The 27,540-nt window shown below is 41.8% G+C and overlaps 1 protein-coding gene across 7 annotated transcripts in view; it reads left to right on the top strand.

Annotated features, from left to right (window-relative positions):
* Window positions 1–25,613, top strand: part of PATJ (PATJ crumbs cell polarity complex component) — a 161,153-nt gene extending 135,540 nt beyond the window's left edge. For 6 of the 7 annotated variants that reach the window (XM_033151940.1, XM_033151941.1, XM_033151938.1 and 3 more), the window contains 10 exons: window positions 6,096–6,289; window positions 7,313–7,460; window positions 7,658–7,744; window positions 9,188–9,305; window positions 10,406–10,446; window positions 11,104–11,226; window positions 13,712–13,816; window positions 18,146–18,249; window positions 21,185–21,308; window positions 23,825–25,613. In XM_033151940.1, the coding sequence (XP_033007831.1) occupies window positions 6,096–6,289; window positions 7,313–7,460; window positions 7,658–7,744; window positions 9,188–9,305; window positions 10,406–10,446; window positions 11,104–11,226; window positions 13,712–13,816; window positions 18,146–18,249; window positions 21,185–21,308; window positions 23,825–23,971 (1,191 nt within the window). In that variant the 3' untranslated portion in view covers window positions 23,972–25,613. The remainder of the gene's footprint in view (window positions 1–6,095; window positions 6,290–7,312; window positions 7,461–7,657; window positions 7,745–9,187; window positions 9,306–10,405; window positions 10,447–11,103; window positions 11,227–13,711; window positions 13,817–18,145; window positions 18,250–21,184; window positions 21,309–23,824) is intronic. The other variant, XM_033151942.1, reaches the window with a different exon arrangement.
* The last annotated feature ends 1,927 nt before the right edge of the window (window positions 25,614–27,540 follow it).

Raw genomic sequence — 27,540 nt, 5'->3', positions numbered from 1 at the left:
TCGGCTTCTGTCGCCCCCTCCACTCTAAAGTCATATAAAAAAGCATGGGCTGATTTTATTAATTTCCGGGTCAAGGCGTCAGGCATAGGCCCTGTCGCACCCCCAAACAAGCGGGAGGTCTTGCAGTACCTATCGCACTTGTGGAGGTCGGGTCGAGCTGCCAGAACTCTTAATATCCAATCGGCGGCTATTTCATTCTTTAGTAAAACACTTTTCGCGATTGACCCTTGTGCCGACTTTGTGGTAAGGAAGGCTCTCGAGGGCTGGCGCAGGCTGCAGCCATCAAAGTTAGACGACAGGCAACCCATCACATTTGATATATTGTCACAAATACATTCGCAGTTAAGGAGAATTTGCTGGTCAAAATTTGAGGCTCGGTTATTCTCTGCGGCCTATTCGATTGCATTCTTTGGTGCTCTCAGAATTGGCGAGGTTGTGTGGGAGGGCCAAACTAATCGGGGTATCAGGCTTGAGGACCTGAGAATAACTCCTTCCGAAATTTTGATCTTAATTCGGCATTCAAAAACAGATCAGAAGGGGTCTGGAGCTTGGATGCGCCTACAAGCCACGGGTCAAAAGGGCCCGTGTCCAGTAAAAGACACCCGCCGCTTCCTGCAGGTCAGACCACCTTCTCCGGGCCCACTACTTATACATCACGATGGCACATTACTAACGCGCCTGCAGTTCACAAGGGTAATGCGCAAGGCAGTCGCAGCCTGTGGTCTTCCCCCAGCAAAGTTCGCTGCACACTCCTTTCGTATTGGTGCAGCTACAACAGCCATGCACATGGGTTTATCAGTGGAGAGGATAAAAGACCTGGGTCGTTGGAAGTCTAAAGCATACAAGGGTTATTTACGTAACACCAAGTGACCCCTGCCCACTCATTCCAGCTTACATGATCAGTCTGCTCCATATTCACATGCTAGCACAGTTTTCTCAGTACCTCTCTTGTCACCTCTTCCAGGAAGCCGTCGCGTGCGGATTTGGTTAGTGGGCCACAGCATTGTGCACTGGGCCAGGGACCGGGCCTTCCACCGCGGTTTGGGTCGCAACCTCGGACTCCCTGCGCAGGCGGACATCACTTGGCTGACCAGGAGGGGGATGCGTTGGGACGAGTTCCTCCCTACAGTGCAAGCTAGAGCTGCAGCGCACGGCCCACCTGACGCCTTGGTGGTGCAATTGGGCGAAAATGATTTGGCATATCGGAAAGGCGTGGACTTACAATGGCAAATATTCTCGGACTTTGATGGACTTTTGGCTGCTTACCCGAATCTGACCATTTTCTGGTCTTCGCTGCTGGAGCGGAGCGTTTGGCGCGATTGCATTTGCCCGGTTGCGGTGAACAGAGCCAGAAAGCTGCTGGATAAGGCGGTGGCCCGCCGCGTGCTTGCAATGAGGGGTCGGGTCATCGCTCACCCCGCTATAAAGTTCAGTGAGACCGCTTTGTACAGGAATGATGGTGTGCACCTTTCCAATGCAGGAAACGATGTGTGGCTAGCAGACGTCATATTAGATATAAGACATTGGTTACAGAGATAGTAGAGAAAGTAGATATTGGTTTCGGGTGTGAGGGTATTGGCGGCGAGCCAAATGTTTTGGCTCGATTGGCGGTTAGGCATTGGATAAGGTCAGGAAGGTCAGGATGTGGGGGGGGAGGACGGGCCAGCACCTCCCCCCAAGCGCTGAAGGGTACTTCGTAAAGGAGTCCGGGGGGCGTGTCCGTGTCCGAAGCCGTGGGTGGTGAGGGCCTAAGGCACGCCCCAGATCGGTGATCACGGGGTGTGTCCTTAGCTGATGTGCAGCAGCAAGGGCTCACCCCAACAGTGGTTAACCCTTCCTGGACTGCCTGCACGACGTGCTGGAGTCGGATATAGTCTAGTTAGATCCAATGCCTAAAGCCAATACCGCTCAACAACCGGAACCAATAAAGTTGTGGCCTTTTATTCTCCATTTAACCTTAATTTACGGTGTCTTGTGTCTTTATTTCACGGGAGGGATCGGGATATCGACATGCAAAGCCCCTTCCGCCCTTAGAGAGGAGGGGGGGTTGCAGTGAATCACGAGCCCTACACGTGCTCGGGGGATGCCTGCATCCCCCGACACTATTGGGCGAGCTCTGGGTGCGGTGCCCAGCCGGCTGGCCAACCGGCGCAGCCGGCTAGGGCGTGCCCACTGCACTTAAGCGGGCACGCAGCCAGAGCTCGCCCTCTTTCTCCTGGCTCCCAATCTCTCCAGCTTTCCCTTCCCACCCTCCCCTTATTAGGTTAGGTTTTATTGACCTTGCTATGGATCACGATTGGTCGCCGTTGAGGGGCCAGGTAGGAATTTTTCCACCTGGCAAATTGGCTCCGCCTTGTGGTTTTTTCGCCTACCTCGTAGCAACTCGTCACAACTTTTGGTTTGGCGGTTAGGCATTGGATAAGGTCAGGAAGGTCAGGATGTGGGGGGGGAGGACGGGCCAGCACCTCCCCCCAAGCGCTGAAGGGTACTTCGTAAAGGAGTCCGGGGGGCGTGTCCGTGTCCGAAGCCGTGGGTGGTGAGGGCCTAAGGCACGCCCCAGATCGGTGATCACGGGGTGTGTCCTTAGCTGATGTGCAGCAGCAAGGGCTCACCCCAACAGTGGTTAACCCTTCCTGGACTGCCTGCACGACGTGCTGGAGTCGGATATAGTCTAGTTAGATCCAATGCCTAAAGCCAATACCGCTCAACAACCGGAACCAATAAAGTTGTGGCCTTTTATTCTCCATTTAACCTTAATTTACGGTGTCTTGTGTCTTTATTTCACGGGAGGGATCGGGATATCGACATGCAAAGCTTTCAGCCAACACTGGCCCTCCATCTCCCTATACTGCAGAGAGCAAGATCAGCGCAGACCGAGCAGGCTTTGTGGTTCATTTTATGATGAAGGCTAAAGTTAATTTTGTACGGAATTGGTTCAACAATAAAATGGGTTATCAGGCATCTGTTGCATATTCTCCACTGTTTCCAAGAGAAATCATGTAATCAGTGGCATTGCGGTCCTGGGATGAAAACAGGATGAGACACCTGGATAATTACTGGCAACATTTCAAGGTGAAATCAAGTATGTGTGTAGTGGTATGGTGTAACCAGTATGGTGTAGTGGTTAAGAGCAGTAGGCTCGTAATCTGGGGAACCGGGTTCATGTCTCCGCTCCTCCACATGCAGCTGCTGGGTGACCTTGGGCTAGTCACACTTCTTTGAAGTCTCTCAGCCCCACTCACCTCACAGAGTGTTTGTTGTGGGGGAGGAAGGGAAAGGAGAATGTTAGCCGCTTTGAGACTCCTTCGGGTAGTGATAAAGCGGGATATCAAATCCAAACTCTTCTTCTTCTTCTTCTATTATTCGTCTAAAGGAAGCCAACATCCACGTGCCTTATAAAAATAAGGTTCTTGATTTTGCCTGGTGGGCAAGAGGGTGGTAACCGATAGGCCAAAATCAGTTTGGAAAGATTTATTTTAAATGCATCAGCAGAGAGCAGGTGAATGCATTTTGGTTTATAAAAACTATAAACATAATAGTATCAAGGGCACATTATACATGAATGAATTATTGAGAAAGGAAAATACTATTACCGGTACATACAAAACGAAGTTTACATTATGCAAGATTAGATGGCACACCAGATTAAACCATTGCTGACGGCTGCAGCGCCTCACCAAAACTCCACTAGTTAAAGTTTGCTGCCTAATCCCATCTATCCTAACTACATGACCTTTGAGTTTAAGAGAAGAACGTAGCTACCAGTCCAGAGTGAAATTCCGGGAATCAGGTTCCTGCGGGCTTTGATGCATGTTACTAGAGATCATGCTCTGGTCCATGGGGTCACGAAGAGTCGGACACGACTGAACGATTGAACAACTGGTGTCTGGGGAAATTCAAACAAAAAATTAGTCCAGGTAAAAACTGAAGAAAATGTTTAAAAATAAAATAGTGATCCTGACTCTGTTCATTAAACTGAAATGTTTTAACTGTAGCATTAGTTTTAAGAGCAATTTAAAGTTGCAGTGGTGGTCTGGTGTGCCATCTATTGGAATCTAGAAAAATTATTCTCTTATGATTCAAATTATCAAATTGCCTAAATCTTAACAGAAAAAGAACACTGGTTACAAATTAATGGCTAAACAGCTACAGTACTGGTATATGAGTTCTTACATGTTTACAAAAATGAAGAGTCTTAGCCCTCCAAATCGTAAGCAGATATTAATTCTGCATCCCTCTGCTTTGGTGGCTAGTTTAAAGAATAATGGGAAATTTGCATTTTCAAGATGGTCTCAGAATTGTAAGTGGACTTTCTAAGGCATCAGCTAGGGTTAAATAGACCAGTCTATTTCTGTCCAGTTTCAGTTTTGTTGACACAGAATCATAGCTCCATTCTGTCCAATTGTGTGGATTTTTGTAAAAGAATACACAAAAAGTTTGTATTTAAATTGTATCCATTTTATATGCACTATGTAAAATACACTTTTTCCAATACATTCTCCCCATGAAATATCCATTTTTGTGGACATTCTTTGCACACTGAAACCACATCCAAAATCTAGAGAAGTGCACAATCTAACTAGAAGTTGTGTTCTGATCAATGACTAAGTTTGGGAATGTTTGAATGGGCCAGTCCACTGTGAAAAGTGGACCAATCAAAACCACCTTCCATCCCTATGACCATTTTTTTAAAGCAAGAAAACCATTGTTGCTTGAATTTATTACCCACCCTGGGACCTTAGGATGAAGGGTGGGTGATTGATGATGATAATTACTCTACATTTCAAAAAGTAGTCTACTGAATAGACTTTGGACATGCTGAATTTGTACTATAAAATGCTAAGAAAGTTTCCCATAGAACTCGCAAGGGGATCCATGGATGATAGTTATTCCTAATGTATGTTTAAAAATTCTTACTTTATCAGAAACTAAAAATGGATACTATGTACGTTCATGACCAATCATTAAAAAAAGTGGTTCTGCTTCAGACAAGGTAGTAAACATAAAGGTAACTGACCACATTACAGAGTACTGTTATAAATTGGGGGAGAGGGCAAGGATCCCCTAAACTCCTGGCTGCTAGATTCTCCCCATAATTCCTGGATTTATTAAAAGTTGGAATGAATCAAGGTTTGATTAAACTGTGCCAAACTCCATTGGATTCCTCTTATGCTAATGAGCCAGGCCAGCCTGGGATAGCCAGCTGAGTGTGGGTCATAGAAGGAACAAAGATATTAATGGCTGAGCCATTGACCCACCCAGAAAGCTCTTAGGAGGGTGAAGACTATGCCAGACCAGGAGGGGTGGGGCCCCTCCTTCAGCTGTGTGTTAGTGGGAAGAGACAACAGGGGTTTAAAGGGTGTAGGACAGGGGTCCCCAATGGACCGCCCCCCCTGCTGAAAACGTTTGCTGACCCCTGGTGTAGGATTTCAGTTTGGATGATGTAAGCTAACGGGGGGGGGGGGATGTGAGTTTTGCAAGCTGGGCGGGGGTGGGGTGGGGGCAGAGTTCAAGGCTTGTTTTATACTGCAGAGAGGGTCAGACACAATGTTTGGGATCTGAGGCTGCAGCAGTGGAAGGAACAGGACCCTCTCGGGATATGAATGCTCTGTACTCTCCATCTAGGCACAGGTTGTGTATATATGTAAATAACCAGATTCTGCTGTGCCTTGTTGTCCAAAAGGAAACACATACCCTGGTGCCAGCGTGCCTGGTATTCCTGGAATCCTGCAGTGTTTGGAGATCAGGGTGGCATGTGACAATAGTAGCTAGAGGACACCAGGCCTCTTCTAACCTTGCTTTTCTACAATTGCAACCTGAAATGAAATAATACAACGAATTGTATTAATCAGTAAACGAGAATGACTAGCATAGAGTGGAAGTTCTGGGGTTTTACAGTGGGACTCTCTCAGACCTCCTGGCTACATAACTTTTGGCACGAAATGCTGCTAAAGTGTTACATAGTTATCACTTCCTTTATTCATATGACTTTTTAAGAGCATGATTGAAATTGTGATTTGTTCTGAAGTATTACTCTGCTAGACTAATTTAAATCCAATAAGCAAAGAATACAATATGCTGCTGTTTTATTCTAGGTTAATGGCATAGACTTGAGGAATGCCAGCCATGAAGATGCTATAACAGCCTTGAGACAGACGCCTCAGAAAGTACAACTGGTTGTATATAGAGATGAAGCTCATTATAAAGATGAAGAGAATTTGGAAATTTTCCATGTAGACTTACAAAGGAAAATGGGCAGAGGCTTAGGGCTAAGCATTGTTGGGAAACGGTAAGGGTTACACTTAATCATAGCTCTGTGTGTAGAACATTTCTGTAGCAGGAAAGAACCTTACAGAGCCTTGTCTTCTCGTAAACTGAAGATCCCTCCACAGAATAAGTTGCAGAGATTATGTGCTCTTTCAGAACAGGTGCAATATTTGTAATGGTTGTTACACCTTTAGCTTTTCTACAAGTAGAATGCTGAAACATGCAATTAGATGAATTATACCTGAAACTGATTTTCCTTTTACATTTAGGAGGACAAACCTAGTACCTGAGAGCTACTGTAGTGTAATGACAGCTGCCAGCCAGAATGTTCCAAAATGCCACCTCAGCTTCTGACTCACTAGGCAACCATAGGAAAGCTGTTAACTCTCTCAGCACCTTATCTTAAATATGGAAGTAATAATGTTGATCTCCGTTTATCGATTACTGAGAGTACACTGATAGCAAGAATGATTCAGCCACATAAGTAAACCAGTATTTTCATTTTAAGACCAGAGCGTGGTCTGATGAACAAGCATTAAGAGGAATAGCTTAGTCAGTAGACAACATGAGACTCTTAATCTCAGAGCTGTGGGTTCAAGCCCCACATTGAGCAACAGTGGGTTGGCCTAGGTGATGCTTATGGTCCCTTCCAACTCTAATTCTATGATTCAAGTAGCTGCACCTTAAAACTCAAGACAGGATTTGTATTGTGTTGCTTGTCCTGGATAGCAATATCTAAATGCCTATATTCCTAGGAATTCTAAGTACCTTTTAACAATTATTTCTTTGCTTGTTACAGTTATATCCCACTGGTTAATAATAATAAAATCCACAACAGAAAATTACCAGTATACATAACACATTAAGCAGAAGTACAGTAAAACCATAAAAATCAAGTAAGAGCAGATAAAAAGTCTAGAAAGGGGGGGTATCATTAGATATCTAGAATAAAAGGCAGAGCAACACAGAACATATAATGTGCAAATTGTTTTTAGAAAATATTTTTAGTGGTGCAGCAATGCCTGTGCTTCTTTTCAACTGTTAGAAATGGAAGTGGAGTATTTATCTCTGACGTCGTAAAAGGAGGAGCCGCTGACCTTGATGGGAGGCTAATTCAAGGGGATCAGATCTTGTCTGTCAATGGGGAGGATGTAAGGCATGCTTCACAGGAGGTGGTTGCTACAATTCTTAAGGTAAGTGCATAGTGTATTCTTGAGCACTAAATCATGCTTGCACGGTTTCTGGAAACCTATTTTTTTTACGTTACCATATGGTTGTGGTTTATACAAAAGTATGATTGTTTGCACGGGGGTGGGGGTAATATATATAGTGGGGGAATTTAAAAAGCCACCAGGGTATAAATGCTGTACGTTTCTTTGCATATCCAAAGTGCGCCCAAGGGCTTGTACAACTAGAGATTGGACGACTGAAAGCTGGATCTTGGCTGTCATCACGGAAGACATCTCAAAACAGTCAGGTTAGTGGCAGATGGTGGTGCATTAATAGGAAATGGGAAGCTGATGATATAATACTCAGGATGTGAAAATTTGACCTTGTCGGATGTAATTCTGGAAATTGGTCTTGCAACCCTGGGAGTCAAGCTTGTTGTTTCAAAATTTTGGGTGAGCCAGATGTCTGTGTATTCACCATTGGACAATGCAGCCACCTTAAGAGACTGAAAATGGCTTGGCATTCCATTTCATAATACATGGGCATTTTTACTGTGCACTTGTACTTTTTTTTAATGAAATCAAGAACTGCACCGACAGCCTGAGAACAATAGATTTTGTTTTCACTTTTATCTTGCCCTTCGGCCCACTTGGAGCCACCAATGTGCCTGGCAAGCTTTTCGGCAATAAAATATGTGGGAAACAGTTGAAAAAAGTCATGTATCAACATTATGCAAATAACATGTGCCAATAATAAAGAAAAGGCTGCATTGTATTCTGACTTAAGAGAGCTGGCCAGCAATCGCTAGGATTTTCACAGGAAAGCATGGAGATTGTTAACAAAGTCATTTATCACCAGTTCCTGTTTCCGCTTGCTGTCATTTTCCAGCCTGTGTGCCCTTCTGTCGCAGACACCCAGGTGCCAAGCTCTAATTTTGCTTCACCTGAACTGCTGCACTGCAACCTTCCCAGTCAACATGTGTATTATTCCTTTGCCTTATTCCCTGCTAGTTTGAAGAGAACTCTAGAGAGCTGACAGCTACTGCTAATGAATTCTCCATGCACCCTGAGGAACACTAATCCAGATCCTGCAGAAATTTCATTAGCACTCTGTGGCCTAAAAATCTGTTTAGCTAGAGGTGGTTTTCGATTTTTTCACACACAAGACTGCACAGCTAAAACTTTGGCAGCTGGGCACCGGATTTGGTTGGCAAATGAAATGTTTCGGTGAAATACTCTTGCTGTATTAGAACACATAGGAGTTCTAATCTCTCAAAGCTTTCCTGGAGGTTATACTAAAAAACTTCTCTTACTTGGTCTAGTTAAGAAGCGAAGCAGAATTGTGTTGTCTATCTACCCATGGTTCCATCCAGTCTCTTTGAACCTTTTTAAAACACAGATGTTGGGCATCCATATGTAAAAGAAAAACAAATGCTTCCATGTGATCATGTGACTTCTCTGTTTAACATTAGTGTCAGCAGCTGTCTGAGAGTAGCACAATCTGTCAGTGCTTCTGGAAGTTCTCACCCAATGTCGTAGTGAGGGAAGCAGGTTGCAGGTGTTATATATTCGTTCTTTAGTGAGACCGTGGATGGATACTGGATAAGAAAAACTCTGATAACTTCCATTTTGGATTTCTGTAATACATTGTGGGGGGGGGGTGGCCTTCCAGTGGACTGGAAGCTTCTGCAGGTACAAAATACAACTTGGTTCCTTCCTTCATCCTTACTGGTTTTGCCTTTGCATTTCAGATAAGCCAACACAGTGTTCATAGCCACTTTCACCCAACATTTGCTCCAGTTATCTCCACTTTACAGAATTTTGTCAGCACTAAGAGGTCGTCTGCTGATTCCTCTCACAGAAACTCAGGTATGGGACAGAACCTGCAAGCCAATACAACCCTGTGAATTATGCTGAATGTTCACTGCCATCTTATTCTGTTTATTTATAAAGCCTAGTTAGGTATTTACTTTTGTATGTAGCGATGAAGCAATTCTTAGCAATAACTCCTAAATATGAAATAGTCCTGTGAAATATGGAGCAGATGATTAGGAGTTTCTAATGTGCTAATTACAGTTTCTCACATTGTATTTGAAGTGGCCCAGGTCCTGTTTTTCCTTTTCTGAGTCCACTTCATGCAACGTCTAAAGTTGGCCGTTGCCTACTAAGGTTCAGGGCCCAATAAACTACTTAATTTGTAACAGGAAACTGGCATATCCAACTCATTTCTATATACTGAAGGGAAAGCCCAACCAGACTTTAATTTTTCAGCTATATGGTTTTCCCTCCCCCCCCCAATATATCTGCAATTAATTCTAGTTATGAACATTTTATTGTATGTAGTTAAGCATTGTAAGGTATTTATTTGGGGTGTTCACTGACCAAAATATTTGCTTATATGGTAGCAGGCTTTATGCACTTTGCAAGGGCTACTATGCTTGCACATTTCACACACTGTCAAGAAAAGGTATAGCTAATTTTTAATCTCCCAATAATGATCAGGGCGGAGTACAAATTCAAACAGACCTCAAACTGTTTGGGGCCAGCCTACAAAACACTTAAGATCAGGGGTTGCTGTTTTCCAAAGCACTGAATTAGGTTCCAAACCAAGGCTTGTGGTTGCACACTCCTAGTATTTATGTCATTTGCAATAAACCTAATAAAGCAAAAGTTAGGCAAATGACACCCATATTGTATCACTATTTCTGGGCAAATATATCCAACAGTCACCTTGTGTCTATTGGGGGTATACACTTGAACACACTTCAGTGGATAATGGATTTGCCACTTCCATGCTTGGTGAATGGCAGGCGCCAAGTCCTTTTCCAGTTGCATACCATAATGTCTTTCTTCCTCTGGCATAAACAAGTTTTTCATCAGTAATAATTTTGAAATGGCATCCAGGGACTATAATCTCCTGATGGCACTATCTCTTTATTACAGAAACTAATTGTTCATTTCTTTATTAGTTGGGACAGATATGAGCCCGAGGACTGTGGAAATAACAAGAGTGAGTGGCTTTTCTTACCTTTCAAAGCATTTAGTTCTTATTTTAAGTGAAAGGTGCTACATAAGGTTATTCCCGTGTGTGAAAGTTAGCCGCGTTGGATTCTAAAAAAAGTTAATGTTCGGTTTTATTTGCAGATTTTTTTAAAAAAAATGAGAGATGATGTACTTGCTTTGGGCTGTATGTGAACATGGGACCAAAACAGAGTTTGGCCATTTTGCTCACCCATCCTTAGTAAAATTATATTAATACCTACAGGGGTGTAGTAGTCAGATTGTATAGTTTTATTTGTTCTGGCCTTTGTGAGTGAGATATTCTTCAAAATCATGCCTCACTTTTTGCCATCATCTTGCCACAGCTTATGTGCATGAGTTGCTACCAAATTAAGGGTTCTGTGGATCAATATGAGTCTCGTATAAAAGAACCATTGGCTGCCTTTAGGTTGTGTTTTATTTCTCCAATTGAACAGGCTTTCCATACACGCATAAGGATTGTCTCCTGTACTTAGTTGTTGCTAAATCAATATTGAATAATGCACAGGAAATTGCTAGAAATTTCGCATCACTGTCATGCTTGGTTTTATATGTTACTAAGCCCCATGTGTTAAATGTCTTGAATGATGTCAACACAAATGGTTATGTTGCTAACCTCTCTGTTAAGGGTCCAAATGATGCTCTTGGTATCAGTATAGCTGGGGGCAAAGGAAGCCCATTGGGAGACATTCCAATCTTCATCGCCATGATTCAAGCCAGTGGAGTAGCAGCACGTACACACAAACTAAAAGTAAGTGAAAAAAGATAAAATTATCCATATATATTGTCTTTATTTTCTTGTTGCTGATTTTATCCCCCCACCTCCAATAAAACTGCAATGGTTGTATCTTGTTGGATATACTCAGACAGGCATTTCCATTTTATTTCCAACTGTGAAATGTGCTTCTTTCTTACTTCTGATTAGCAAAACCACCTGTGTCAACTACTGTGAGTGATTGCATAACAGTAATAATAGAAAATTGGCTTTTAAATGGACTCTGGTTTCTGGAACCAAGGGTGTGAGTCATGTCATGTTATCTGCCATTTCAACAAAGCAAGAAAGCTGAAAGAACACAAATTGTCTCTATGAATTTACTTTAAACCCAAATGGATTGTCTTATGCTAGATCCATTGCCCTGGTTTGTGCTTCACATTAAACTATAGTTCAAAGCAAACTGTGATGTCATGTGAACAAGCAGTTTGCTGGTGCACACTGCTCAGAAGTTCCCATAGTGTTGCACCCCTGATCCTGCACTGCAGGCACAGCAAAAGCCAAAGCCTGGCTTGTCATGTCACATGGCTCATGTTTCCTCCAAACAAAAAAAACAAGCATTGTTCTTGACTGATGTTCTTGGCTGGCCGCTTGTGACTTGGCAGCTTGTTCCACTCACATTAAATTATAGTTAGTTTTAAACTCTGTTTTAAGATGATCTGCGAACTGGGCCATGTGTGTCTTCTATGTACCTTCATCCCTGCCTAACTCTAAGAAATATGATTGCTATTTAACAAAGTATTTGGTGATTGATCAGCCACTTCAGACACTTAAAATGTGCTCAACACTATGTTATTTGACTTTCCTGTTGAAACATATGTGTAAAGAACTTAAATTGTGACCTGGTACAGCCATAGGTTCAGAGCAGTTATTTCTGTCATTGCCACCATGTATTTTTCAACTTCTGCAATCATAGGAACCCTCTCCAAGTGCCAGCAGCTGTTTTGGCAAACAGCCCAAGTCCCCAGGGACTCCACAGAATACATTGGGTGGCAAAGATCCTGAATGTCTTACTTGACCCTAAATGTTTAGGGTATTCAGGAAAGATACGCATAGAAATAACTTTGCGTACTCCAAAACCTCTTTAAAAAAAAAATATCCCGTGGAAAGCCGAAGCATGTTTTGAATGCCTGAAATGGCTCTGAGATTTAGTGCCTACTATTTGGTTAATTGTACCATCATTTTTTATTTTTATTTTTTGAAGGTAGAATATCTTTGTAGCTTTTGTATCAATATACTTAACCGTAGTGATGTAAAGATGCAAGTATAAGTACCATAAAGATTATGGTCGCCTAAAAACAGTAAGATAAGATATAAGTGCCTTCTTTCCTGAACTGTTTATGCACTTTTGCTAAAACAGAAAGAGCTTGCTGAAAGGCATTTCAACTGTTTACTACACAGCTCTGGAATTCTTCGCACTCAGAAAACAACAACAACTTATCCTGGGTACACGGGGAGCCATATTGTGTGCACCACTGGTACACATATATACCCTACAGCAATTTCCATGATAGCAGTACTACTCTACTCCATACCACATGTCAGGGATGAAGTTGTGTATAGGAAGAAGATTGTGTGGGGAAACTGCCTTTTCACTGTGTGAACTGGCCTCAAGACTGAACTTCTCTGGATCTGCTGTAAGACTGTTTGGGTCGAGCTGCTTCTTTAGGTGAATGTTAGGACTCTGTGTGGAGGTGATGAGGCCAGCGATAACTGTCGTGCCATTTATGTCACGCTTTATTTAATTGAGACAAATGGAAAATTAAAAAGGCCGTTGCAGAAAATTAATACTAAACCCTATATCTTCAATAGTAAGTGTCAGGGTACACCATGGTGTTGCTCATGAGAAACGGCAGAGTCCTCTTACACTAAAGACTACTTTATTGTGCATAACTATTTACAGTACTCCGTGAGGAGTATTCCTGCCCAGGCTCTCCTCATGAGTAGTACCTCCCCCCGGGCTCTCCTTGCGAGGAGAAGACAAATCCCGGCCAGTAAATTTTGGAAGCAGAGAATTACACCAAAACACATCCTAAGTGGCAAAAGCCTACAGCAGTCCAAGCACATGCATGCGGTGCACAAAAGCACATTCTTTCAATATGCACCATCATGGGAGAAATTGAAAGAATGTGCTTTTGTGCACTGCATGCATGTGCTTGGACCGCTGTAGGCTATTGCCACTTAGGATGTGTTTTGGTGTAATTCTCTGCTTCCAAAATTTATCAGTGAAGTAGGAGCTCTTTGTTGGCGTGCTGCTACTTCCAGGAAGAGTTTTTTATCCTCCCTATGAAAAGTACTCAATGATTAGTGAAAATATAGCAGATCTCTATTGTCTTTCTACAACCAGGAAGCATGAGTATGCAGAGCCAGAACTTGCAAGAAATGTTGAGCTTTCTTCCAATTTTCCTTAATGCCAGCAATTTTTCTGTAGCTATTGTACTTTTCTCCCTTTCTCCCCTTTTAGGTTGGCGATCGGATTGTCAGTATTAATGGGCAGCCTTTGGATGGGCTGTCTCACGCTGATGCAGTTAATCTACTGAAGAATGCTTTCGGGAGCATTATCCTGCAGGTATAATGATAAATTGAACATGCAGCTGCACAAGGATAGATAAATGGTGTTTCTAAAGAAAAGGCTGAGCATCACTGGCGCAGGGCTCTTGCTGATTTGAATTATGCAAGATGAAAGCAAGAAATTACTTCATTCAAGAGTGCTTTATTCTTGTCCATACACACTGCGAACATGATCCTATAAAACTCTGAGGAGGAGAGGGAACGACTTCTTGCTGTACATGAAAAATCATCTAGGCTTTCAGTTTCTGTCACTTTTGAAACAAAAACAAATTCCCCCTCTTGCTACATAGGTTTGATGGAGCTGCCCATCATGTTAACCTTATTTGTTCTTCAAAGCAGGAGGGGGGCATGAGAAACAGCATTGCTTCTTTTGAACCGCTATATATGTCTTGTTATCAACCAAGTGGCAGTACTTGGATAGTACAATTGATCTATCATCTTAATTTGGCAGGAGGAAGGGGAAAGGTGTGGTATCTAGTAAGATGCACTCCCTTTGTGTTGGTATGGAAAAGCAATTATTTTCTTAGCAGAGCTAATGAACATGCTTACAGCTCATCTAAAAAAAATATGGGCATGCTCTTAATAAAGCCAAACTTATTTCAAAGGAACAGGTAGGTAGCCATGTTGGTCTGCCATAGTCAAAACAAAATAAAAAAATTCCTTCCAGTAGCACCTTAGAGACCAACTAAGTTTGTTCTTGATCTGAAGAAGTGTTGCATGCACATGAAAGCTCATACCAAGAACAAACTTAGTTGGTCTCTAAGGTGCTACTGGAAGGATTTTTTTTATTTTTTATTTTATTTCAAAGGGTTGCCTTGATAAAAGGGTGGGATCATACACATTTACCCTAAGGAAGGAAATAATGGGGGAGGGAGTTAAACACTTTTAAATACCACACCACCCCCCACTCCCGGATTTAAGCAATTCACACAAGCGCTCATTCTCAGCAATAACCCATATGGGGACGGAACCATAAATGTTACGAAAGCATAACAGAAGAAAGGCAAATTTCTAATGCACTGGTGCCACTTCACAAGAAAGAGGAATGCAAAACCACAAATTCCAGGAGAAATATAACATCCCTAATCTGCCCCTGTTCTACCTCCTATTCATAAATGCCTTTGCTAGTGCAATAAATGGCAAACAGAAAATTAAAGCTGCTCTCTGAGGTTATGTTAGACTCACTCCATATAGTGAATGCTGCCATGATTGTAGCCAAAATGGGGCCCACTTGAGAAGGAGATCTATCAGGATTCCCAGGGAAACCCAAATGTTTGCAGAACTTTAAAAAAAAAATTTTTTTTAATGTAAGCGTCAAAACTCCATTTAAGAAAAGAGCCCAAAGAGGGCTTCACATGCTCAGTAGCCATGGAATGTAGAATGGTAGTTGGAAAAGAAAAATAGAAGTGAGTTTGGGGGAGCATATCTGCTTTATGTAGATTTTGTTGAAATTAGTCTGATCAGGTAAGGCCTGCCTGTGCTCAGGGCAACAGGTTCTAATAATAGTAACAGGTTCTAAGCAAGATTTTGCAACTTGGCAAATTAACAAAAATAATTTTGTTAGATAGAGCCAATCTAATGCAACTGAGGTCGTTATTATCACCACATGAACAAGCCCAGAGTAAAAATCCCAGACGACGTTGAATGGTGAACTTTATGAGCAGATGACATAGTTGTTAATAAACAGTGAAGTGACATTTGTTTGCATCTTTGAAAGTTAATAGAAAATAGCACTGACATGAACTGGGCATAGGACCATACTACTGCTGTCAACCAGAGGTATTGTGATTATACCTACACTGTCCCCAAAATGAGCACAGTAATATTTTAGAATGGCAGGAAACCAGATTTTGTGGGGATACAAGATTAAATATACTTGCTCGTGACATGTCTGTTACTCATTACATGTCTGTTATATCAACACTTCCAGAAAAGCAGATTGTTCAGTTAGTCATCTTTTAAAAGGCTACCTCTCCCCCCCTGCAGTATGGTTCTTACAAACAATGCACATATTTTAATTGTTTGTTAGAATTTTATTTATTCACTTTCAATTTTTGCATTAAATATGCATTAAAATTAAAATTTCTACAAAAAGAGACATTTAAGAGTCATTGTGCAACTTGTTTACATTCATGTATCCAAATACATCAGCAAAAAAAAAATGGATGTGATGAATAGGAAATGATTACATTTCATTTTAAACAACTGCACTTCTCATTTGCCCATTGATGAATTCACACCACAGAAGTGAACTCATCCTAACAATTTGATAATCATGAGTGACACATCATTAAGTAATTCTATTATCTGCTAAACCACCTCATAGTCACCGGCTATGAAAGGTCAGATAATTGTATCCACTGGTGTGGAAAGCTTTATAGTCGATACGTCCTGGGGTAGGATGGCAAAGGAGTTTGTTAATGCTGTTTGCAAATGGGAGATTAGGATCCTGGGGGAATATTTCATCCCTCCTGGCTGTTTGGATGCTGCTAGTTAATTTAATCAGCTGTCTGCAGGTGTAGTAATGAGATAAGGGGAAGCTTTTTGCAAGGTTGTTGAACTTTGATATGCTCTTACTGCCAGCCACAGATGGGTGAATATAGATATGTCCTCCTGCCAGGTTTTGCTGTTGTTTGTAACCACAAAGCACGAGCATTTTAGCTGTTTTCCCATCCTACTGGAAAATCATAGCATTATTCTGCCTTATGAGTAAGACAGAACAAGCATATAAAATATTATCTGCTGTTTGATCAATACACTGTGATTCTGAAATCTGGACCACTTATTTTAAGAAGACTTCTTTTTCATGCCTTATTCTACTTACGATTTAGAAAATGCTGCATTGAGGGTTAGGATATCAAAACTGGAACATGCCACTAGGTTTCTTCTCTTATGTGAACCAACTTCACTCAGAGGAGAATGTAGCCTTTTATTAGCTGACTCAGTAATATTAACTGGGTGAAAGGACAAGCTGGCTTCTTTTAGAGATGAGCATGTTTCAGCATTCTTGCATTGGTTCATCTTATAAATGAACCAACCTATTACCCCCAAATTGGTAAGTAGCTCAATTTATGGCCAAACCAATCAAAGTTTTCATGGAAGCAGCCTTCAGCAAAACAATACAGATGCAAAGAATAAAATATGGAGGGGAGGCAAAGAAAACCCCCACAGAGGACTTTTGGCCAAGACAATCTCCTGTAGTAGTTATCATTTGACACCCAGCTCCCTGAAGCCGAAAAATTTTCTAATGCTGTCCTTTTCTTCGAGGTAAGCATTATTGACCCCCTTCTTGATTCACTAATCTTTGTGTCTAAAAATAGCATGTGCAAAAAGCTTAATGCATTCTTGCAATGAATACAGGTAAGGCAAAAGGGGTAGGAGTTTAATAAGTTAATCTACTTGCTTTCCAAGTCTAGAAGAAAATAAGCATCATACATGTGTGCATTTAAAGAGGCTGCAGTCCTATAGATGCTTAAAGGTAAAGGGACCCCTGACAGTTAAGTCCAGTCGTGGACAACTCTGGGGTTGTGGCGCTCATCTCACTTTATTGGCCGAGGGAGCCGGCGTACAGCTTCCGGGTCATGTGGCCAGCATGACAAAGCCACTTCTGGCAAACCAGAGCAGCACACGGAAACGCCGTTTACCTTCCCGCCAGAGCAGTACCTATTTATCTACTTGCACTGTGACGTGCTTTTGAACTGCTAGGTTGACAGGAACAGGGACCAAGCAATGGGAGCTCACCCTGTTGCGGGGATTCGAACCACCAACCTTCCAATCGGCAAGCCCTAGGCTCAGTGGTTTAGACCACAGCACCACCCGCGTCCCTTTATACAGGCTGCAGTCCTATAGGATGCTTAATTGGAAGTAGATCTCATTTAACTCGGGGGATTTACTTCTGGGCAAATATACCTTCTTTTCTTTTGAAAAGCTGAGTAGGGCTAAATCTAGACGCAACAAAAAGTGTTTCTGGAAAACGCGTTGTAAACTTCATAATGGGAAATCACATTGGCTAAAGGTGGGACTCCACAGCGCCATCTGGTGTCACAGTGTTATAACGCATATAAAATGCTTTTTCTTTACTAATGTAGTTAAGTCCCAGGTTATATAAATGGCTTTCATTAGCCTTCTATCTAGGCACACATAATGAGGTCTTTATCCACTTAGCTTTAACAATGCTACAGTCTTTAGTCCTTCCACGATTCACTCATCAGTTGAAGTCCCCTTTTAATTAGGAAAAGTGGTTTTCTAAGAATACAGAATTTGCTGCTTGATAATATGCTAGCTAAGATATATGTATAGATTTGTTCCTTTTCACTTTGTCTTGCAGGTTGTAGCTGACACCAACATCAGTGCCATCGCCAGCCAGCTAGAGAGCATGACTGCTAGCACTACTTTTAGCCCACCTACAGAAAACCATCCTGAAGACCCAGAGTAAGTATACATGTTGTGCTGATACTTAAGTTTTCTAGAAGAAGCAAAACACTACTGTGGAGAAACTGAGAATGCTCTCAGTTTAATGGCATTGATATTTGGACTTGTGATCAGTTTTAACAAATTACTCTGGACTTTTGAGCATGCATTATAATTTGTCCCTTGTTTTCTGTAGCTAAAAGGCTTTTAAATTGTTATAACAATTTGAGCTTCCATAACTCCAAAATTTTTAATTCCATGCTGTGGTCAAAAATTGCCATTAGTTAGGTGCAGCAGATGGTATGGCTGCTAGTGAAACCAACTGAATGGTTTAGCTGGGGTGATTTCGTTATGGTATGTTGAGAATCAGAAAGTAGTTGAGGTGGTGTAGTCTAAATCTTGGTTCTTCCCCATGTTGTCTGAAATAATGGAGATGCATATAAATTGATTGTAAGGGGAGGGGGGTGGATTGTAGCTTAATACACATTGTGAGATTTTCCAAATTTGGTGGGTGAAAGATTTATCCTGCAATCTATATCATCTATCTTGGAAGTAATTGAACTTATTGGGGCTTATATTTGAATAGACATGTGCAGTATCAGTCTTCATGCATAAATCTAATAGATTATCACACCAAGGTCAGATGATTATTTTCTCTGTAGTCAAGATCCACAAATGCACTGGAGTTTTTCTTGTAAAATGCCACCCAGTCCATTTGATTGAAATATTTAGGGAGTCTTTTTCCTTAATGTACCTCTTGCCTTATGCATCTTACTTTTGATGCTTCCTTGTGAAATCTTTCAATCTGAATAATGTCAGGGTTGTATTTATCCAGTGATTCTGAATAAGCATTGCACAATGAAGAATTTTTCATACGTGTGATATCACATTTTCTAGACCTTGTGAAAGGAGAGGAGGGGAGGAGTATATCAGCAAGAGAAAGAGAAAATAAGTGGGGTTTTCAGTGGCATTGCCGGGGGAGGGGGGTTGGACCTCAGTGTCCTACCTTGCTTCTTGCCCTTCTTCATGACTAAAAGAAGCCCTATAAATTAGACATATAAGCAATTTCCTACATGGTATGGGTTGTACCTTTTCTTAGTATAGACTTTGGGTAGGGTAGCTGCTCTTTTTAGAACTTGGGTAGGGAGCATCCTGCCTGTATGTCAGTAGACCCAATGATACATCCAATCTCTATTATTTTAGGAACAAGGGTTAGATATGCTTTTGTTGTTCAACAGCACCTGTTGAAATGCTTGGCTGTCCTCAGCCTCTTCCCTTGATAGATTATGTAAACATTTTTGTTTTCAGCTGCTAGTCTTGAATATAATTGCTAATAACACAAAAATATGCAAATGTGAATCTTCCAGGCTGCCAGAAGATTTGGAGGGTTTTATTATTATTATTATTATTCTGATTGACTTGTGACAACCAATCCTCCTGAGTTTCCTCCACTGATGTGTTGTCATGTTGCTTCTGCTCCTATCTGACTGTTTTCGCTTGAGCTGAGTTATGACAACTACAATTCCAGATGATCTGCCCTTAGAGAAATTAAATGAAGAACAGCTTTCCCTACTCTTCCTGAAAAAGCTTCTAGATGCATGTTCCATAAAGTTTCTCTTTGGCTTTACTTTTAGTCTTTTCTCCCCTTTGATTCATGATAACACCAGTCACCAAAACTCAAGTTCAGATTACTCTTTGCATCTGTTTCATTGAATGGTGCTGGGTTATTTCTTATCAAATGACTCCCCAGTCTTCTTGTAAACATTCCAACTCAGCAATTGGTGTTTTATCTATTACCTTAAAGAGGGTGGCCTCATTTCTGCTGTTGGTTCCATTGCAAGTCAGATGCATGTCTCAAAACTTTGTGGTTTGCTGAGCTCCTCTCCAAAGGGGGCTGCCCTGGGATTATTCTCTTCCACACTGGTCATGGTTAAACAAATATTGGGACTGTCTTCTCTCATCTGTAGCTGCCATCATTAGTAGCTTCACTTCTTAGATAGTGAGCTTCACACACACACACACTGTAGAATCACAGGGCTATGAACATCTTTCATACATCCACTTTCCTTCTAGCCTGGATCTTCTGAGTAGCAATTCACTTCAATACCATTCAACAATCTATAGTAGCGCCTTAGAGACCAACTGAGTTTGTTCTTGGTATGAGCTTTTGTGTGCATGCACACTTCTTCAGAAGAAGTGAAGAAGTGTGCATGCACACGAAAGCTCATACCAAGAACAAACTCAGTTGGTCTCTAAGGTGCTACTGGAAAGAATTTTCTATGGCAGACCAACACGGCTACCCACCTGTAACTGGAACAATCTATAGGTTAGTCCTTGCCTGCTGTAAGCAGAGCACAACCATTAGAGGTTTCTGCTAGATATAATTTTTTGAAAAGTACATGCATCAAGCAAAGGAAAGCACTCATGCACTCCTGCTATCCTAGTGTTGCCAACTTTTTGTGAGCTTTCTTCATGTCATGGTTCTCCTCTTGTCTATTTATTTGCCCTCTCTCAGCATGTGCAGTGAGAAAACTGAGGAGATAGACCAGTATCCTTCATATGCCTTAGTTAGAGTGCAACTTTGGGAAGTTGAGAGGATTAGGCCCAGAGGGAAAGTGTAGTGCAAAGGATTGGGCAGTGTGGCCATCAGTGAGAAGGAGGGGGTCTCACTGAGGACATATTTACAAAGCTCCTTCAAAAACCTAGAGCCATTCGTAAGAAAGCCCAGTAGCTCAGTGGTAGAGCGTATCCTTTGTGTACACAAGATCTGAATTTCAGACCTTGGCCTTTCCAATATCAGTGCTTGAAAAGGCTCTTCTGCCTGATACCCTGTAGAGCTACTGCCAACTAGATCAATATGCACCATTGATCTGACAGTGTGCAGCCGTTTCAATTAGGTTACCTTTCCACTTATTAAATAAGCTCTGTATTAAGTGGCATTTGCTGTGTTTTCCAGGTCACCTCAGCCTAAGATTATTGTGTTGGAGAAAGGCTCAGATGGATTGGGATTTAGTATTGTAGGGGGCTATGGAAGTCCCCATGGAGACCTCCCTATTTATGTCAAGACCATTTTTGCAAAGGTAATCAACAAGAAAAGATGAACCCATGCATGTATCTTCGCTGCTTCAAAATACATTTGTAACAACTAATTTCATTTTAATTTGACCAAAGCCACTCTTTGAATAGGGAAAGTGTGGGGGGGCGGTCTGTGAGTTTCCATATATTGGAAAATTGGAACTACACCCCCCAGCAGGCTGTTGCTAAAAAAAATTAAAACTTGTCTATTGACTAGGTCAGTGGTGGCGAACCTTTTAGAGACAGAGTGCCCAAACTGCAACCCAAAACCCAATGATTTATCACAAAACAAGCCGCCGCACGCGCCACAAGGTTCCACCGCCCGGCAAGCGCTTTGAGACACCGCGCTGCTCGGGAGACCCCGCTCCCTCGCGCCGCAGGGCCTAGACCAGTGGGGCGATGGCGTGCGTGCCCACAGAGAGGGCTCTGCGTGCCCACTTGGGCACGCGTGCCGTAGGTTCGCCACCACTGGACTAGGTGAATGAATGTCATCAGCTGTGTACACACCATACATTTAAAGCACATTCCCTCCCCCAAGCGTACTGAGAACTAGTTTACCTCTCACAGAGCTGCAATTCCCTCCCCCCCACACACACACCCTTAACAAAGTACAGTTCTTGGCGGGAAAGGTTCTTGAAATGTAAGGTGTGTTTACAGTCATCCTTTAAAATTCAGCTTCTATCACATCAGAAAGTTGTTGGGCTCTCAAGCTCTCATTTTTTGAATGAAGACAAGTTATTTTCCTAAGTTAGAGGCTGAAGGCCCCTTTAAAATCACCAGTCTGAGGGCCAATTCGCAATTAATATGTGATAACATGTTAAGTTTTTTTTAAAATAACAGCTGTGGGAGCTGATCAGAATTGAGATCTCAGCACATGGGAAAGGGAGGTTTAACTCTGGTGCCAGTGCAAATCCCTTCCATAGCTACTGTTCCCAGAAGAGAAGTTTCCACAGCTGCTATTTTGATTTTTCAAAGCCATGCATTTTAATTGCAGCCGTACATTTATTGTCACTCCTAGTTCACCATGATACCTGTGGCATCAGGTGTATCCTTTGTTCCTCTCCCACTTAAATATTCAAATAAGTGTGCAGGTACTTGTTTCTGGGTCTTTTACTCTTTGTTAATCTGGTGTATCATATTCTTTGTTCATTGTGTTATTTTCCGTATTTGCATGTTTCTTACTCCCAATTGAATAGTTTTGGGCATTATATGACAAGTTTGTATCCAATTTTATGCACAGCCCGTTGTGCATATCTTGTTTCAATCTTTGCTTAGATGTGCAGAATCTGAAATGCGAAACGGACATTAAAAAAAAGATGTCTGTGTGCAGAAATTATAAGAACATAAAAAAACTGATTGTGGGCATTTTTATAGGAAAGAAAAGAAAAGAAAAAGAAAAAAGTTAAAAGGGGTGTATTAGAAAATGGGACACTGTTTGCAATCAGGTTAGAACAGCTTCACGTACTTAGTTTAGACATTAAAAAAAATCAGGAGTCCTGCCATGGCCACCTGGAATGCTATGCTTGAGTGGGGCTTCTGTTGTGACCTAGCAACTGACACAAATAGTATACATCAGTTATCTCATCTTGCAAAGCTGGCAACACTGACCTACTTGGCCAGCATTGTGTGTTGTTGTTTTTTAAGTGGGACAGTTTTACATCACCAGTTCAAATTTTCAACAAGCTGTGTGTCTGTGATCTGAAGCCATGTGTCTTTATCCTATGATGCATGACTTATTCCTTCCAGAGTTCTTATGTGAGCTATCAGTACAAATCTTTTGAAAAGTGGTGCTTCTGCTAACAGCAGCCTGCTGAGAAATAGTGCAGCAAAGGAAGTCCTCCTTGCCCTTCCTTAAAAGCAGATGGCTAGCCACTGTGTGGCCGATAGCAATCTCTGAAAAGCTAATTCAGCAGCACAAGATGTGGTGTGCGTGTGTGAAGCTCAAAAGGACAATTTTATGGATACTCTGTACTCGTTTATGCAATATGCAAGAACTAGCCCACACAGTGAGAGGCTCCCAGAAGTGCATCAGGCCTTACGGAAAGATCTCATTTGCAAACATTGCATGGCCCAGTTGGCAGCCAACCAGGTCTAGAGCAATGAATGTGTGCCTCTAAACCATTGATGGCATATGGACACACACACACACACCTACATGTGCACATGATTTCCTCTTCAATCTCTACTACAGTCAATAATCAGTATTCAATTGATTTGATCTTGTTCCGTTTGGTTTAATAAAAATAAAAATGGCAGGGAGTACCATTGACACTGCTAATCTTGGAGGTGGGGGCGGTCTGGTCTAGAATAGAATCTTCTCTCCACCCCTTTTCCTCATCGTCTGTGAAGTGTTTGAAGCGTTAATGGCCACAAATGCTCCAAGAAGCATTAGTAATGATAATGGACTGTCACTGTTGAGGGTGGTTTGTGTATGTCTCTTCATCTTCTTCTTCTTTAATTAAACCCCATCAAATTGCTTGGCCTCTGATATGCCATTTCTGGTTTTTTGTTTTTTTTTCAGGGAGCAGCTGCAGATGACAGCAGACTGAAGCGTGGCGATCAGATTTTAGCAGTTAATGGAGAGACTCTGGAAGGCGTGACTCACGAGCAAGCTGTAGCAATTCTGAAGCGCCAAAAAGGGACTGTAACACTAACAGTGTTGTCATGAGATTTTGCTACAAATGCAATCTGGGCTGGATGCAATTTTTTTCTGAGCATTGCTAGAGCTGCTATAAAACAATCCTGTGCGGGATGAAAACCCAACTCTGTCTAAATTTAGCACACCATTAATCATGTTGCCTGTGCTGTTTACATCCATTGTAGATGTTCGTTTTGCCTAGTCATTGAAACTAATTGTGAAATCCTTAAGCCCACCCACCCCATTCATCCCTGGTTTCCTTTGAATGTGCTTCCTGGCTCCTGCTTTGCCCAGAGCTGTCATCAACCAATAGGAAGTAAACTCACTGAAACAAGAATTAGCTTATACACAAGAAAGAAATTAGCTTATTGTTGGATCCCATCTCATGAACAGAAATAACTACAGTGGCTTTTCATCTCATTCATGGTTTACTTACGTTAATTCTTTTTTTCAACCATTCCAGAAAACATTAAAAATGTAATTCAATTACTGCTGTTCTAAACAATGAAATATCAGATTCTCCCATGGGAAATTAATTGTAAACTGTGTTCTGATCATGAAATGTCAACCCTCCCTGTCTAATCTCTCTGGATAGATATTTGTAAGTTAGTGGCAATCATGACAACTCAATTTTAGCCTCTCCTTAGTTTAGGTGTGCCATTGTTTTAAAGGCTGGCTCCCAAAAATTCTTGAGATGGACTGGCATGAGCCTTTTAAAGGGGCTGTCTCGAGGGAGCTGGTTCAGTGATAGGGATGGTTTGTACAGTATAAAGCTTAATTGCACAGAGGCAGAAGGAAGCACCTTAACTTGAAATAGGGCTACGCATTATTTATAATGATAATATAGCAAAATAAACCTGGTGGCTCAAGTTAAATTTATGTAGTACAATGTCATTGTCATCAGTAAACAAAGTGACAATTTTCTATCTAAAGTCTGCAATTTCTGTAGAATGTATGTAAACTGTATGATACAATTAGAATGCAATAAGATTGATGTTGATTGTATATGTGCTAAATTGGTCAAAGGTGAACCAGTAATCAAAACAAAATGTGATTTTGTCTCATTAAGATTATTGTCTTTGTTTTATGTGCTATGTTTGGATCTAGCTAATCACAAAGTGCTTTAAGCTATTGGAATACTTTCATGAGTGTTCCGTGAATAGTGCCTGGAAGAGGATTTTAAAGGATTTCTACACATCAGTGTGCAGATTAATGCTAGTAATATTTCTAAGAAATGCTAAGAAAATGTCCCAGGAAGAAAACTGAAGAACACTTTAAAGGCTGGAGGCATTCTGTTTGATAAAATATGCTGAAGTTCACACTGCACACCCGTAATTAAACTTGAAAAAGCATTTTAGACTTGTTTAAGGATTGTGACCAAAATCTATTGATTGTTCTAGTTTAGTTTTGACCAAAAATGTGTAATTTAGACAGTTGGTAACCATTCTTTTGAATTTGACCCCAGCTTTTGCCCTTTTATGCATATGTTTCTGATATAAAGAATGTTGAGCTTCTATGCTGAGATATTTTGCACTCCCTGTGGCTCAAGGCAGAGATCACATGATTGCTCCTTGTAATTTGCACTCTTCTATGTGCCACATATAGTACTGCCAAAAACTGCATTGCAACCTGCAACTGAGCTGGTAGGGAAGTAAGTGCTATATGTAAAAGATAAAAAGGCACAATCTGCTAGGAAGTTCTCCTTGCATTGAGCCCCATTGAGATGAATGGGAACTGTATGAACATGGTGTGGGCAGGGCTTAAGGCAGGAAAACCTCCCAATGGATTGTGCCTCAATTCTTTTAATGAAGTCTGCATTATGCTTTTTTTTTTAGTATGGTTTGTTTAATAATGCTGCTTTCTGTGAAGTGGGGGTGGGAGGTAACAGAACATATTTGTTCATTTATGTATGGCAGTAAAATAAGTTGTTTTATGAATTCCAAAGATTTGAAATAAAATTCACTTGCAAAAGGTTGGAGGAATACTGGAGCAGAGTCAATATTGCACCAATGCACAGAAGCCTGACTTTATTTTAGAAGAGAACAGATACATCCCCGATAACATTATTCCTTAAAAAGCATAACAGACTCCTGGAACAAATGCTTAAAAATGAGTATCATTTGGGAGCATGGGCTAAGGACTGTTGATTCTTAGCAATTTTGTCCCTCGCAAAGTTGTTACTTATTACCCTCACTTCACACTAAGGTCCCAGGGTGGGTTATATAGCATTAAGGTACAGGTAAAGGGACCCCTGACCATTAGGTCCAGTCGTGGCTGACTCTGGGGTTGCGGCGCTCATCTCACATTACTGGTCGAGGGAGCCAGCATACAGCTTCCGGGTCATGTGGCCAGCATGACAAAGCCGCTTCTGGCAAACCAGAGCAGCGCACGGAAACACCGTTTACCTTCCCGCCGGAGCGGTACCTATTTATCTACTTGCACTTTGACGTGCTTTCAAACTGCTAGGTGGGCAGGAGCTGGGACCGAGCAACGGGAGCTCACCCCATCGTGGGAATTTGAACCGCCGACCTTCTGATCAGCAAGCCATAGGCTCTGTTGTTTTAAACCACAAGATTAAAAACAATATTGTATCAGGTTGTTATAGCAGGCCTGTGAGGGCATCAAAGCAATGCTCTCTTGGCCAGGCCTTAAGCCACTTGCAATCTAGCCATCAACTTTTGTCATTTCATTGCTTGCAGGTCACTGCCGTACCAAGGTGACCTACATGCTCCACAGTGAAAGCAAGGCCAGTCAGCCCATCCCACAGTGAGACAAGAGCCTTAACAGGAGTGCCAGCCACATTAGCCGGGAAATCGCCCAGGGCATTCAGGAATCCATCCATCCATCTTTGAGGGTAGAGACCATCTCAGTGGATTCCCCACCATTACAGAGTAGGCTAGCTATATTCAGCCCAAATCTCACCATGGGATTGTCCATCCTCAACACAGCAATAATACAGTGATACCTCGGTTTAAGAACAGCCGTTTACAAACTATTCAGTATAAGAACTCTGCGAAACCAGAAGTAGTGTTCTGGTTAGCGAACTTTACCTCGGTCTACAGACAGAAGCCGAACAGTGGAAGGGCACCAGCGGCCTCATTAAGGAAAGCGTGCCTTGGTTTAAGAATGGCTTTGGTTTAAGAACGGACTTCTGGAATAGATTAAGTTCGTAAACCAGGATACCACTGTATTATCAATCTGTTCTAGGGCATATCCAGTCACATATGTTGGACCCTTGGAAATAACATTTGCCTGCAAAGCTGTTTTAGCTTTCTTCTGTTTTCAATGTTATCCTGCAGCCAATGGCAATAGGAACGGTTTAATGCAGAACAGATTAAGCATTTAATCTGTTGAAATGAGGCCTCTGGACAATTTCAAGATCAGCAGTATGACTCCTCATTAGGTAATAAGCACCCCCCCCCCCGCAAGGAACTTCTGCCTGCCGAAATATCTCAGAGACCAGGTGTATAATGTTAAAAAGCATCTACTATTGATAGTTTTCTGAGCAGCAGGGTCCATCAGTGCCCATTTTAAAATTCATTTTTCAAGTGTGAAAAGCCCTATTCATGTGACCAAGTGGGGCTGCCCGGAGTGACACT

Source organism: Lacerta agilis, chromosome 6 (assembly GCF_009819535.1).
Source record: "Lacerta agilis isolate rLacAgi1 chromosome 6, rLacAgi1.pri, whole genome shotgun sequence".
Lineage (NCBI taxonomy): Eukaryota > Metazoa > Chordata > Lepidosauria > Squamata > Lacertidae > Lacerta > Lacerta agilis.
Note: the sequence above shows the minus strand (reverse complement) of the source record. Positions and strands in the feature narration are given on the sequence as shown.